The sequence below is a fragment of the Zootoca vivipara genome, chromosome 3, assembly GCF_965207765.1.
Source record: "Zootoca vivipara chromosome 3, rZooViv2.hap1.1, whole genome shotgun sequence".
In the NCBI taxonomy this organism is placed as follows: Eukaryota; Metazoa; Chordata; class Lepidosauria; order Squamata; family Lacertidae; genus Zootoca; species Zootoca vivipara.
Window position 1 is genome coordinate 39,351,052 of NC_142586.1, and position 12,663 is coordinate 39,363,714.

The following is a 12,663-nucleotide window of genomic DNA, read 5'->3' on the forward strand; positions in this document are numbered from 1 at the left end:
TTCTTCAAGTTCCCAAGGGAGATTCATACCTTGTTTTGCGATCCCAGGTATATCTTCAAATGTAAGTGTCCTCAGTGAAGGTCTCCAGAATGCATAAGACTCTACTAAAGCTTCTAATCCCATCCTATACAACATAACAAAATCATGAGTTGAATAATCTATAATTTCTTATTATACTTCACAGTACTTTATGATTGCTCTCTCTCTCTCTCTCTCTCTCACACACACACACACACACACACACACACACACAAACATATAGTGGAAGGATTACATTAAAACAATCTGGTTCCAAAACAACATTTTCAACCAAACAGCTGCCAGGCTGTGGTTGTTTGGACCTCACAGCCATTTGCAATAAACTTGCTTGTGACCCGCAAAGAATATGCCAAAGACACATGATTTTGGCTTTCTTCCTTGTTGCTGCTGCTAAATCAAATATTTTAAAAGCTAAAAATACATTAAATTCTTCCCTAATGTTGCGTCTTTATGCAAGCACTTGTTGAAATTGCCAGAATGTCCATTTGCTATCTTTTGCATAGAGACCAACAACAACAACAGTTTTCCCAACTCAATAGATCAACATAGTCATAGAAAAGAATAGGACCTGGGTCTCTTTTGAGAACTATGGACAGGCATGTATATATAAAAATGTAAAGGGCCCATGTTTGGGACTTTCCACTTTTCTCGGAAACCGCTTGACCGATTGCGTTCAAATTTGGACACAGCGTCCAGTACCAATACACAAGTGCCAACATAACCTTAGATTCCACACGTGCCAAACCTTTGGCAGGTAAAAATGGAATTTTCTCAAAATAAAACATAGCGCCCTCCAGTGGACATCAAAGGAACATACACCTCACCTGCTGCCATTGGCTGCATACTATCAGTGACATCAGAACAGAACATTCCAACCAACTGAATATGGGCCTTTAACAGAAAACAACACCAATGCAGGGGAACCCGGACAGGCCGCAGGGGTTTGTGAGGACAGGGTGGGGCCAATCACAGGGATGAGCCAGGGGGTGGGGGGAGGAGGGGGCGGGATAGGTCATGGGTCAGGACAGGGGGTGGCCAGTCACAGGGATAAGCCGGGGGTGGGGGGAAGGTGACAGAATAGGTCATAGGTCGGGACAGAGTTGGGGGAGTCACAGGGATGAGTCACAGCAACGCGTGGCCGGGCCAGCTAGTTCTTTATAAATTTGATACAAATGTTTTCTCTTGGCCAACATATGCTTCCCCAAACGAAAACATTTACAATTATTTATTTAATAAATAAATTTATACCCTTCCTTTGAGAGAAACTTTCATTCCAAGTCGGCTCTCTTTGAAAACAGATTAATAATATAATAACCAATGTATTTAAAACCAGAAGCATAAAACCATAATACAAAACAACTACAACCAGCAATAAACAGGAGTGCACTTTTTAACAGTGCAATCCATAAAACTATAAAATCATAAAAAGAGCAAAATCAGAATAACCACAGCCCAATTAAAATACTTACCATTATTAAAGGGAGTAGTAATTAAATAATTTTTAAAGCCCACTTAAAAGCCTGCACAGATGGCACATGTGAGTTAACTATACAAGTTTTAAACTATTTTTGAATTTTTATAGAGCTGGGGGAAGTCCAGAAAGTGGCAACCAAAATGATAAATGGTTACTTGGAGCACATTTCCTAAGAGAAGAAGTTAAAGGATTTTAAGTCTGATATAAAGATGATGGCAGGACAGGCATGATGGAGGTTTAGAAAATTATGAGTGATGTGATAACAGACATATTGTTCATATTTTCCTTAATACACCTGCAGCTTGGGGCTCACTCAATTAAATTGGTTGGCAGTAGACACGGAGACGCGGGTGGCACTGTGGGTTAAACCACTGAGTCTAGGGCTTGCCGATCAGAAGGTTGGCGGTTCGAATCCCCGCGACGGGGTGAGCTCCCTTTGCTCGATCCCAGCTCCTGCCAACCTAGCAGTTCGAAAGCACGTCAAAGTGCAAGTAGATAAATAGGTACCACTACAGTGGGAAGGTAAACGGCGTTTCCATGCGCTGCTCTGATTCGCCAGAAGTGGCTTAGTCATGCTGGCCACATGACCTGCAAGCTGTACGCCGGCTCCCTCGGCCAATAATGCGAGATGAGCACCGCAACCCCAGAGTCGGTCACGACTGGACCTAATGGTCAGGGGTCCTTTAAGACATTGGACAGCCAAGACAAAACACAGCACTTCTTCATACAATGCACAATTAGCTTATGGAATTTGCTTTCTTTGGACAGTTAAATCAAGATGTGAATTGCATTTCAGCACAGCGGTTGAAAGCAGTCCAATGATGCTGCTTCTCTAAGGTTTTGTTGCCAGAAACACTGAAGAAATTTTGCAGGAAAGAGTTACAGAAGTATTAGCTAAATGTGGATTTTAAAAATAGTCTGCCCCCGCCCCGTGCTAATGGAGGCTTTTCATTTGTAGTTAAAGTAGAGATAAAAGCCCACCTCCTGGAGGAGCGTAGCCAAGGTGATAATTTATACAAGATGCTTTTGATCATTTTCACATTTTACCGCCATTCTAATTTATATAACCACATGGCCAATTTTATTTAACAAAAGCAATCGTATTTTTCTCCTGAAGTGCTTAAGAAAGAGAAACGTTCATATCCCCCAACTAAAGATTTTTATAGGATCGTTTTTTATGACCTATGTGAAGAATCTAAGCTATTCTCAAGAATATAAATTCGAACTTTGCAAATGTTAAACAGGAAGTGAAAGCTTTTAAAGCACAAAGCCATTGTTTCTCTTACAAAACAATTTATTTTAAAGCCAGCATTTGCTTTGGGTTAGCAAACCTGTGATACAAAAGTGATTCAAATTTGCATTGTAGATTTTATGGTCCAAATATCATAAAATCTCATTAAAGCAATGCAACAAAAGCACATGCCAAAAAAACACACACTAGTGCACACAGCACTCTCTCCAGTCATAAGCAAGGCATTATTCAAAAGGGAAGTGCAAAGTATTCGGAGAAACTTCTCTAAAGCACTTAGAACAGTCTAGCCCCATCATCAACGACAAGAGTTCTGTAAATTGCAGGTATTCCAAAGCTCACCTGTTGCGTCCAGAATCTCTAAATCCTTTGGCAAATGGATTCCTATCAATCTTGAGCCGGGTAATCTGTAAAGGCAACAGAATATGCTGATGACGAAGGTCCAGAGATATAAACAAGTACACCTTAAAAGCCACTCTGTTAATACTGAATGTCTGCTGCATTTCTAAATTGCAACTATATTTCAAAGCACTAAGGTGCCATTAAATAGTTTTAGCAGGGGTTCCCACAGTGTGGTCCATAGGATGACCATAGGTCCACAGCATGTCTGCATTAAATACTCATATTGATCTTTAATCATATTTGTATTGACTCTTGTATTTTTATAATATATCTTTAAATTACAATTTGCATTCTATGAAATGCAATATAAGAAATAAAAGAAGCAGCAAAAAAAATACAACTAAAATAATGCCATGCCTAGTACGGCACGTTATAATTGCTAGAACAGGCGGGGGGCGGGGAATCAAGTGATCTGCCAAGAACATCAGTAATTCTTCTTTTCTTTTTAATAAATAGAATAAGAGTAGAAAACAAAATTATTGAAAAGCCACAAGAAATAAGAAAAATATTTGAAAAGTATTACACTAATCTTTATCAAAAAGAGGAAATAAATGAACAGGATGCAGCTGAGTATATAAGAAAAAATAGACTCCCAAAAATTCCTCAAGAAAAAATAAATTTGCTAAACGAACCATTTACAGAAAAGGAAATTAAGGAAGTCATAAAAAAAATGAAAAAAGGAAAATCACCAGGGCCAGATGGCATTCCATTAGAATATTATAAAGAGTTAGAAGAAATTATAATAATCCCCCTAAAACAACTAATGAATGAATTACCAAATAAGGAAAATATCCCAGAAAGTTGGAGGGAAGCAACAATAACATTGCTTCCAAAGCCAAATTTGAGTTCGGAATCACCAAACAATTATAGGCCCATATCATTATTAAATTGCGACTACAAAATTTATGCGGGAGTATTGGCAAACAGATTAAATTCAATTTTAGGTGAAATAATACATGAAAACCAGGCGGGATTCATTAAAGGGAGACAAATAAGAGACAATATTAGGAATGTAATTAATATCTTAGAATACCTGGAGAGTGATAGAAGTAAAGAGGGCGGAATCCTATCGGTAGATGCAGAAAAGGCATTCGATAATGTCTCATGGTGTTTTTTGGAGAAGGTATTGCAGGAATTAGAATTAGGAGATAAATTAACCAAAGCGATTGGAATTATATATAAAAAACAAAATGCAAGAATCGTGATTAATGGAAAATTGACAGGAAAGATAGAAATATACAAAGGGACTAGACAGGGATGCCCACTGTCCCCCTTACTATTCATAACAATATTAGAAATTCTAATGAAAAATATAAGAGAGGACAACGAAATTGAGGGGATTAAAGTAGGGAAAAACAGATATAAGGCGCGAGCCTTTGCTGATGATTTAATAATAACGACAGAGAACCCGTTAGAGTGCATTCCAAAGGCAATAAAGAAAATAAATGAATTCGGAAAATTGGCAGGATTCAAAATAAATTATAAAAAAGTGGAATGTTGGTAAAAAATTTGGAAGAGGAAGATAAAATAAGGTTACAGGAGTTAACAGGAATTGAAATAATGAAAAAAATAAAGTATCTAGGGATACAAATGACGCCAAAAAATATTGATTTGTACCAAGAGAATTACGAAAGAATCTGGAAAGAAATAAAACAAAAATTAGGGATGTGGACAAAATTAAAACTCTCAATTTTGGGAAGAATCTCAGTTATAAAAATGATTGTATTACCCAAATTAATGTTTTTGTTTCAAAATTTGCCAATTTTAGGGGGGAGGGTAAATTGTTTCAACGAATGGCGAAAAGAAATAATAAAATTTGTGTGGGATGGAAAAAAACCTAGAATAAAGTATAAAATTCTAACAGATGCAAAAGAAAGAGGGGGATTTGGTTTACCAAATTTGGAAATATATCACGATGCGGCAGGATTGGTTTGGGCAAAAGACTGGATAGAATTAAAAAATAATTTGGTGTTAGATTTAGAGGGAGTGGGACTTGGATTCGGATGGCATAAATATCTAATGAAAGAAAAAATGGAAAATCATAATTGCTTTATGGAAAATATAATTAGAAAGTCAATATATAAAATTTGGAAAAAATACCACAAAATTTTAGAACCCAAAACACCATGGTGGATATCCCCTTTTGAAATTGAAGCCGTAAGAAAAATCAATATGAAAACAAAATGGCCGACATATGAGGAGATTTTGGAAAAGAAAGATGGAAAATGGAGTTTAAAAGATTATGAGAAAATAAAAAATCATTGCAATGTATGGCTGCAATATTACCAGATAAGGCAAAGATTTCAATTGGATTGCAAATTAGGATTCGAAAACGAAGTGTCAAAATTTGGGAAAATCATATTAGGAGGAAAAGGAAAATATATAAAAAATTTATATCAATTGATTTTAGAATGGGAAACAAAAGACGAATTAACAAAAGAAACGATGATCAGATGGGCACAAGATTTTGGGAAAGTAATAACAATAGAAAAATGGGAAAATTTATGGAAGCGGGATTTAAGATTAGTGACAAATTATGATTTGAAGGAGAATTTTTATAAAATGCAATACAGGTGGTATTTGACGCCTTCTAAATTATCCAAAATGTACAAAGGAACAAATAATATTTGTTGGCGGTGCCAAGAAGAACCTGGGAACCAATTACATATATGGTGGAAATGTAAAAAAATTAGAAAATTTTGGGATGAAATATATAACGAATTAAAAAAAATTCTAAAATACCCCTTCAAAAAAGATCCAGAGATGTTTCTGTTAGGGATAATAAGTGATGAAATAAAAATAAATGATAAAGTATTAATAATGCATGCGACAGTCGCCAGCAGAACATTAATCGCAAAGAATTGGAAAAGCAAAATAGTACCGACAAAAGAAGAATGGTTGGAAAAATTGATAAATTATCAAAATTTGACAATTAGAGCGGAAAGAACAAAAGGAGTGAAAGAAGAAAAAATTGAAAAAAATTGGAGTTTATTTAAACAATATCAGAAAAAATTAGTAGAAAAAACCATTCTTCTAGCGGATATATAAAAGACACAGGATAAGAACAAGAGGAAAAGATAGGAGAAAAAGTACGTATAAGGAATATAATGAAAAGCAAAAGACCAGAGCAGAGGGGGAACTGGAAGTCAGCTTTTAGAGGGGGAAAAGGGGGAGGGGGTGTTGGAGGAAAGAAAAGGGAACGTTTTTTAAGGATTTATTTATAATTTATGATTTTGTTATCAAATCTATGTTGAAGTTCGGTTTTTCTAATTTCATTTAAAATTAAGTTTGTATTATTTATTAGTACCTATTATTATTATTTTTCTGAACTTCGCTGGTTGATTACGATTGTGATTAGGTTTATTTTTTATTTGTAATTATTTGCTATTGTTCATTTGTTAACACTTGTAAGTGTTTTTTAAATCTCAATAAAGTTTATTTGAATTAAAAAAAAAAAAAGAACATCAGTAATTCTGAAGTGGTCTGCGAGGGGGAAATGGTTTGGGACCTACTAGCTTAACAGACATTAGATGGTTTTCTCTCTCAGTGTCAAGACAGAGGTTCCTTCTTCCCCAGCCATTTGCTAGTAATTAAATGAAAATCCAGTAAATCAGGAGGAGCATTAAAAAGGAAGGAGAGCAAAAGTTACCTGTTGGTTCTGGTATGCCGTGACAGTTGTGAAAACAGTTTCAGGAAAGGAGAATGCCTTCACTCCTTCTCCCGAAGGAATGGGTTTGACTGGGGAGAGGTCATCCCCACAGTCCTTCCGAATGACATGGACACGTGGCTGATATTTGTGCATAGAATGGAGGATAATCTACATCAAAAAGAAAAGAGAAAAAGAATAGGTTGTGCAAGTAAAGACTCCCTGTTTCTTCTATGCCAGTATTTTAAACACTTCCTGTTTTGTTCCATCTAAGGACTAACTAAAGGCAATGCGACACATCTCAAAACTGGTCTTACACCTGATATTCATCAGCTTCTGTTGGAGCCTTTTTCGGCAAAAGAGCAAGGGGGAAATGCTTCAAAGAAATAAATAAGCAACCTCAAAATTAGCCTGGCTTCAGTTCAACAAAGTGCCCATGAGAGATAGTTTTGTAACCATGTGAAAGCAGTAGGCAGAGGCTAAAGGAGAACTGATGTGGCCAGATTGCAGATGGATTTCCTCCAGATCTGTCCGAAGACTTTAAAAAGTACTCTGGGACTTTCTGTTTCTTGAATCATGAAACTCAACCGCTGAATACGCCCAATATATAAATAGTTACAAAGAATATTAGTTACGTTTTGTTTTTCATGTATTGCATGTACACAATTTTTTAAAAAATTTAAATCCTTACCACTGTTATTATTGAACTATGTAGCGTGGATATATTTACAGAAGGACAGCCAAACACTGACCATGGACAGAGCAATCCTATACTGCAATTATACCAACTAGCAAGGGGCGACGGGGATACACCATCACTATGTAGGCCCAACAGCTGCCTACAACAATATGAGCTCAGCCCAGGAGGGGAATGGGAAACATGATAGAAAGATTTTTAAAGGCCTCAAAAATGCCAGTCACACCCCAGTGTCCTTGGCAACTCCACCAATGGCTGCCAATTCCCAGAATGGGGCAGAGCTAACACCCGCCAACTGCACAGAAATGAAAGGAACCCGAGCCAACCCACCATGACTGATCTGGGGGCATGGTCCACAAACCACCACAGCATAAGCAGCAAGTGCACAGCTTTCCCTACAGGAAAAAGGTTCAAGTCCCCAAACACGACACTTGCCATGAGCTTAGGACTCTCTGCTCCATTTCTTGTGATGCAGGGTTTTGAGAGAGCTGAAGAATGAATACTGCAAAGGCTGAGAGACACCGAGATGCAATCACAAGTGGCTGAGACCAACATCTGTCAATCTAATAAATTATATGCTCCTTTTATCCCATTATCCCTGCCAAGATATCTGGTAGATTTACCAAATGCTAAAATGAGGATATCCTTTACACAGGCAAGACTAAACGTCCTCCAATTAGCAGACTGGACAGGCCGACATAAAGGAGTGCCTAATAAGGATAGAGTTTGCGGCTGCAGCTCTGTATCAGTAGAAGACATAACTCAGGTACTCCTTGAATGCCCTTTCTATGACGATTTCAGAATGGATTACATCCACCCATTGCTAAGATCACAGAAGGGAAGGTTGTCTCTTGCAAAGGCCTTTTTTTTTTTTTGCTGTCCAACATTGAGATATACCCTTTAGAACATCAAAATTTATTGTTACACAAACCTGTAAAGCCTTAACAAAACTTGAGGGGGCAACAGGAAATGATTTATCCACTAGGGGTTGGGGAGTAGAAATGTCAACCATGATTAGTAGCAGTGTTGTTGTTGTTGTTGTTGTTGTTTTATGTGTGTAATGGCTGCTTGCTAAACACAATAAACCAAAAGAAAAGGTAAAGGAAAACACAATGCTGTTGACCACAATCACCTCAGGACCCAAGTAGTTTCTCCCTAGGAACCCACAGGACCAATCCGCACCACCCAAGTTCACCCGATAGGCTAGGGCAGTGTAAGGTGTCGTGGAAAGTGGTGTAACTGGTGTTTTGCTGGTGGAGTGGGGCTTTTGCCAAATCCTAAAGCTCCCCACCAAGTTCAGCTGCACTATAGGATCGCACTTAAGACATACCTCATTCTAGAGAGCAAACAGAAAGAACTTCCACTTGTGCAACAGGCCTTTTTATCCTCTCCTCCTTCCCAGAAACCCTCTGAACACCCTCGAATTCTGCTCTGAAGGGTTGGGGGGCCCTCTTGAGCAGATTTTGCAGGACAAGGACACTGGTGGAGGAAATGAGAGGAAGGTGGCGTCCTATAGTGTAAGTATAAGTTGAATGAACACTGGATTCCACCCAGAGAATGAAGAACGGCCATTGTTCATTTGTATATGTGGGTTCGTCTACATGTAGGCATGTGGTGATAATCACTGAGGCTGAACAGAACAAAAGCTAGCTAAATGGCCCCAAAACTACTTCATTACCTTGTTTAAAACTGGAAGTAGAAAGAGCAAGAGAAGCTCTCAAAGGGAATCAGAAATGTTTGCACTGACAGTGTATAGAAGACAGCTTTGGTTAACCAGAGTCCTGAAAGAAATAATTAAAACTGGAAATGCTTTGGACTAAATAAAACATTTCCAGTGAATCTGTGAGGTCTCCTCTCTCATTCCTGAATTAGCAACTTCCGCTCTTTCCTTCTGATTCAAAGCTAGTTACGTGCAATGAAGCAAATTCCTAAATATTTTCATAATGCTGCATGAACCATGATTTTCAAACTCACTTGGAGAAAGCTTTGCGTTCATTCTATGTTGCATATGAATTGACTGTGAATAGTTCAGAATCAAAAACATTAACTATTACTTTTGGAAGCCCATGGGGAGATTATATATAAACAGTTCCATGGGCACCAGGCGATAGAAAATCTAATTAAAAAGGAGGGAATTTTTTAATTTCCTGTTTCATTATTAGCCACAGAATACTAAATTCAGCAGTGTATGTCATCCTTCCCTCTGCCCTCCTTTTTTGGCATCACACTGAACGCCAAATACCATGAAACCTAATTACCCAAATAAAAGAAAGCCCTTTACATTTGGGGGGGGTAGGTATTGTCTATCTGAGATGCTTTTATATGAATTAATTCCTCACTGGGGAACATGACACTGTTTTGGATAAGCAACTTTCTGGATACTTGAACTTTCACTAGACTGAAGTCAAACCATTACATCAGAAGAAAACCAAAAAGCATGCTTAGGTAAGATCTCCCAACTTCTGCACCTAATACAGCGCAAGATACAAGAAAGCTTTCTGCTGGGTTAAAATATTACATTTTGAGGAAGGTTTTGATCTTTACATTATGCTTTGATAAAGGACCCTGAAAAGTAAGAAATTATGCTGCAATCCTGAACACATTGGCTTCGACCTAGCATGCCTTTTAGTGTATAGTCACATTCACACCATGCATATTATTATTCTTATAATTATTATCATTTATATCCCACTTTTGCCCCCCAAGAAGCTCAAGGTGGCCTAGATGGCTCTCCCCCTCCTCATTTCACCCCCACAATGACCTTGTGAGGTAGGTTGGGCTGAGAGGCAGTGACCAGCCCAACGTCACCCAATGACCTTCATGGATGACCGCTTTTTTGAATAAGAAAAAAAACTAGTCGAAGAAGGGGGCAGAGGATATATATATATATCCCATTCCTTTCCCCAAAGGGTGATATCATCTAAGTAAGTGTATGTACCGGGGAGAGAGAAGGAAACACGAGATGGAGAGAAGCAGGCTGCAGTTTTCTGAGTGAGAGACAGATGAATACAATGGTACCTCGGTTTAAGAACAGCCCTGTTTACGAACAATTCGGTTTACGAACTCCGCAAAACCAGAAGTAGTGTCCCGGTTTGCAAACTTTACCTCAGCCTAAGAACGGAAGCTGAACAGTAGAAGGGCACTGGCAGCGGGAGGCCTCATTAGGGAAAGCGTGCCTCAATTTAAGAATGGTTTCGGTTTAAGAACAGACCTCCAGAACGGATTAAGTTCGTAAACCAAGGTACCACTGTACATTGCTTCGGGAGCTGTCTCTCTCTGAATAGCTTCTGTGGGGCAGTGGCCACTGTTACTTTCTACCTCACCTAAAATAAAGGACAGTGTGGTGCATCACTGCCACTCACCTGACCTCTCGTTGGTCGTATCACTGCTGCTTGCCAGGAGATGGAAGGGCAAGGCAGCAGGGAGGTTGTCACGGTGCAAATGGACTGGCAGGAGTGCCAAGTTAACTTGCCCAGTGTGTTAGCACCATGCCAACCTCCCCAATGTGTTTTCCCTCCCTCTCCTGGGAAGCAGCAACATCATGACTGACCAAAGGTCCCATGGCTGGTGGCACCACACCATCCACCACCACCAGTGACCTATATACATTTGCAGATGAACTCAAATACTAAAAAAAGTACAGCAAATTCTTTTGAAAGAACGCCAAACCTAGGAAAACGTTGCGCCTCTGGAATTTCTCATTGCTCAGGGAAGTGGAGAGCGGATAGCTTTTATCTTCACAATGAAATTCATCAATGGGAGATGAATTCCCTGACTGAGGTCACAACTCTATACACGTTTACGTGGAAAGAATCCTCACTGAACGCAGTGTCTAAGCAGGCATGCATAGCCTTGTGCTGTAAAACACACTAATTTTTTTCTTGCACTGATGCATGATATAAATCATATAATGCAAGATTAGAAAATCAGATGTGCGTGGCCTGATGGACTCCAAATCCAAAATTACAAAGGGCTTCTATTAAAGCATACAACATTTTTAAAGTGTTTGTAAAGCACCTATGAAGCTAGATTTCACTATCACTTTCATAGCATCAAGAACCAGTACTAACAGTCCCCACACCTATAGTTTTACAGACAGGCAATCTTTAGTAAACTTCAGATTTGAGTACACACACACACACATGATAATTTTGGATCAGCAGCAAAGACTAGAGAGAAATATATTGTGAATCTTTGTGTTCCCTCTCCCACTTCTCATTACAATGCTCCTGTCTTGTACAATAGAGATACACCCTTACTGTAAAGAAAGCTTTGAAATCTGGGTCTACTAGTGCAAATCTATATGTTCCCACTCAAAAGTAGGCTACATTGAGTTCACCAAATTTTACTCCCGGGTGAATGAGAACAGGGCTGTAGCCTGAATCAGTTAAAACCCAGCCAATCCAGTTACAGATTACTATAGATATTCTGCAAAACGTACCCAAAATATCCATCACCCACAAACATTTAGCTTTGCAACAGTAAATGGTCACAATTGCACTTTACAACTCTATCATTTGTGGTCAAGATCGAGAGGATTACATGCAGAAAAATACTGCTCTCATTGCTCTGCTTCAGCTAAATTGTGGGTATGTCTTGTGCAAGATATATAGAAGGTGATCTCTTTTTATGTCTTGAAATAGAAAACAGTTAACTCCAGTTACAGTCGCCAGCTTTCCCATGCAGGAGCTAATCTTTTGATCCTGGCCATAATTTCACCCCCATGTTGTATCCTCCGCACATGAAAAACCTGACGGATCATTAACAGTTAATCCACATTTAGAACCCCGGTTGCACCTGGAACCTTCACCTATATATCTAACCAGCTGGAGTCCATGACAACCAACAGGTGTTGCTATCATCAAATGTTGTCAGTTCATATTTTTAGCCACTTACAAGCTGAGGCAACAGATTAGTAAACTTAGCCTGACTAGTTTTGTGCTGGATCACAGACTTAAGATTTTGCAAGATTTTAAAAATGCTATTATGTTGGCAGAATTTTTTGTCTTCTAGTGATGCTTTCATGCTTCCAGCTGTATTTTCATAAGCATGACAAATTTTAGAATACTGTTGAAATTCTTGGAACAAGTGCAGTTACAATATATAAAAATGTTTTCTTTTGTAGATCTCAAACTTTCTTTTATTAAACGAAATGA

The 12,663-nt window shown here is 38.5% G+C and overlaps 1 protein-coding gene across 1 annotated transcript in view; it reads right to left on the minus strand.

The window, feature by feature from the left end:
* The window catches only part of TBX18 (T-box transcription factor 18), a 41,946-nt gene that overhangs the window by 10,207 nt on the left and 19,076 nt on the right, over nt 1–12,663 (minus strand). Inside the window, exons 5-7 of the mRNA XM_035109454.3 lie at nt 6,814–6,981; nt 3,105–3,169; nt 30–124 (exon numbers count right to left, since the gene is read on the minus strand). Of these exons, the coding sequence (XP_034965345.3) occupies nt 30–124; nt 3,105–3,169; nt 6,814–6,981 (328 nt within the window). The remainder of the gene's footprint in view (nt 1–29; nt 125–3,104; nt 3,170–6,813; nt 6,982–12,663) is intronic.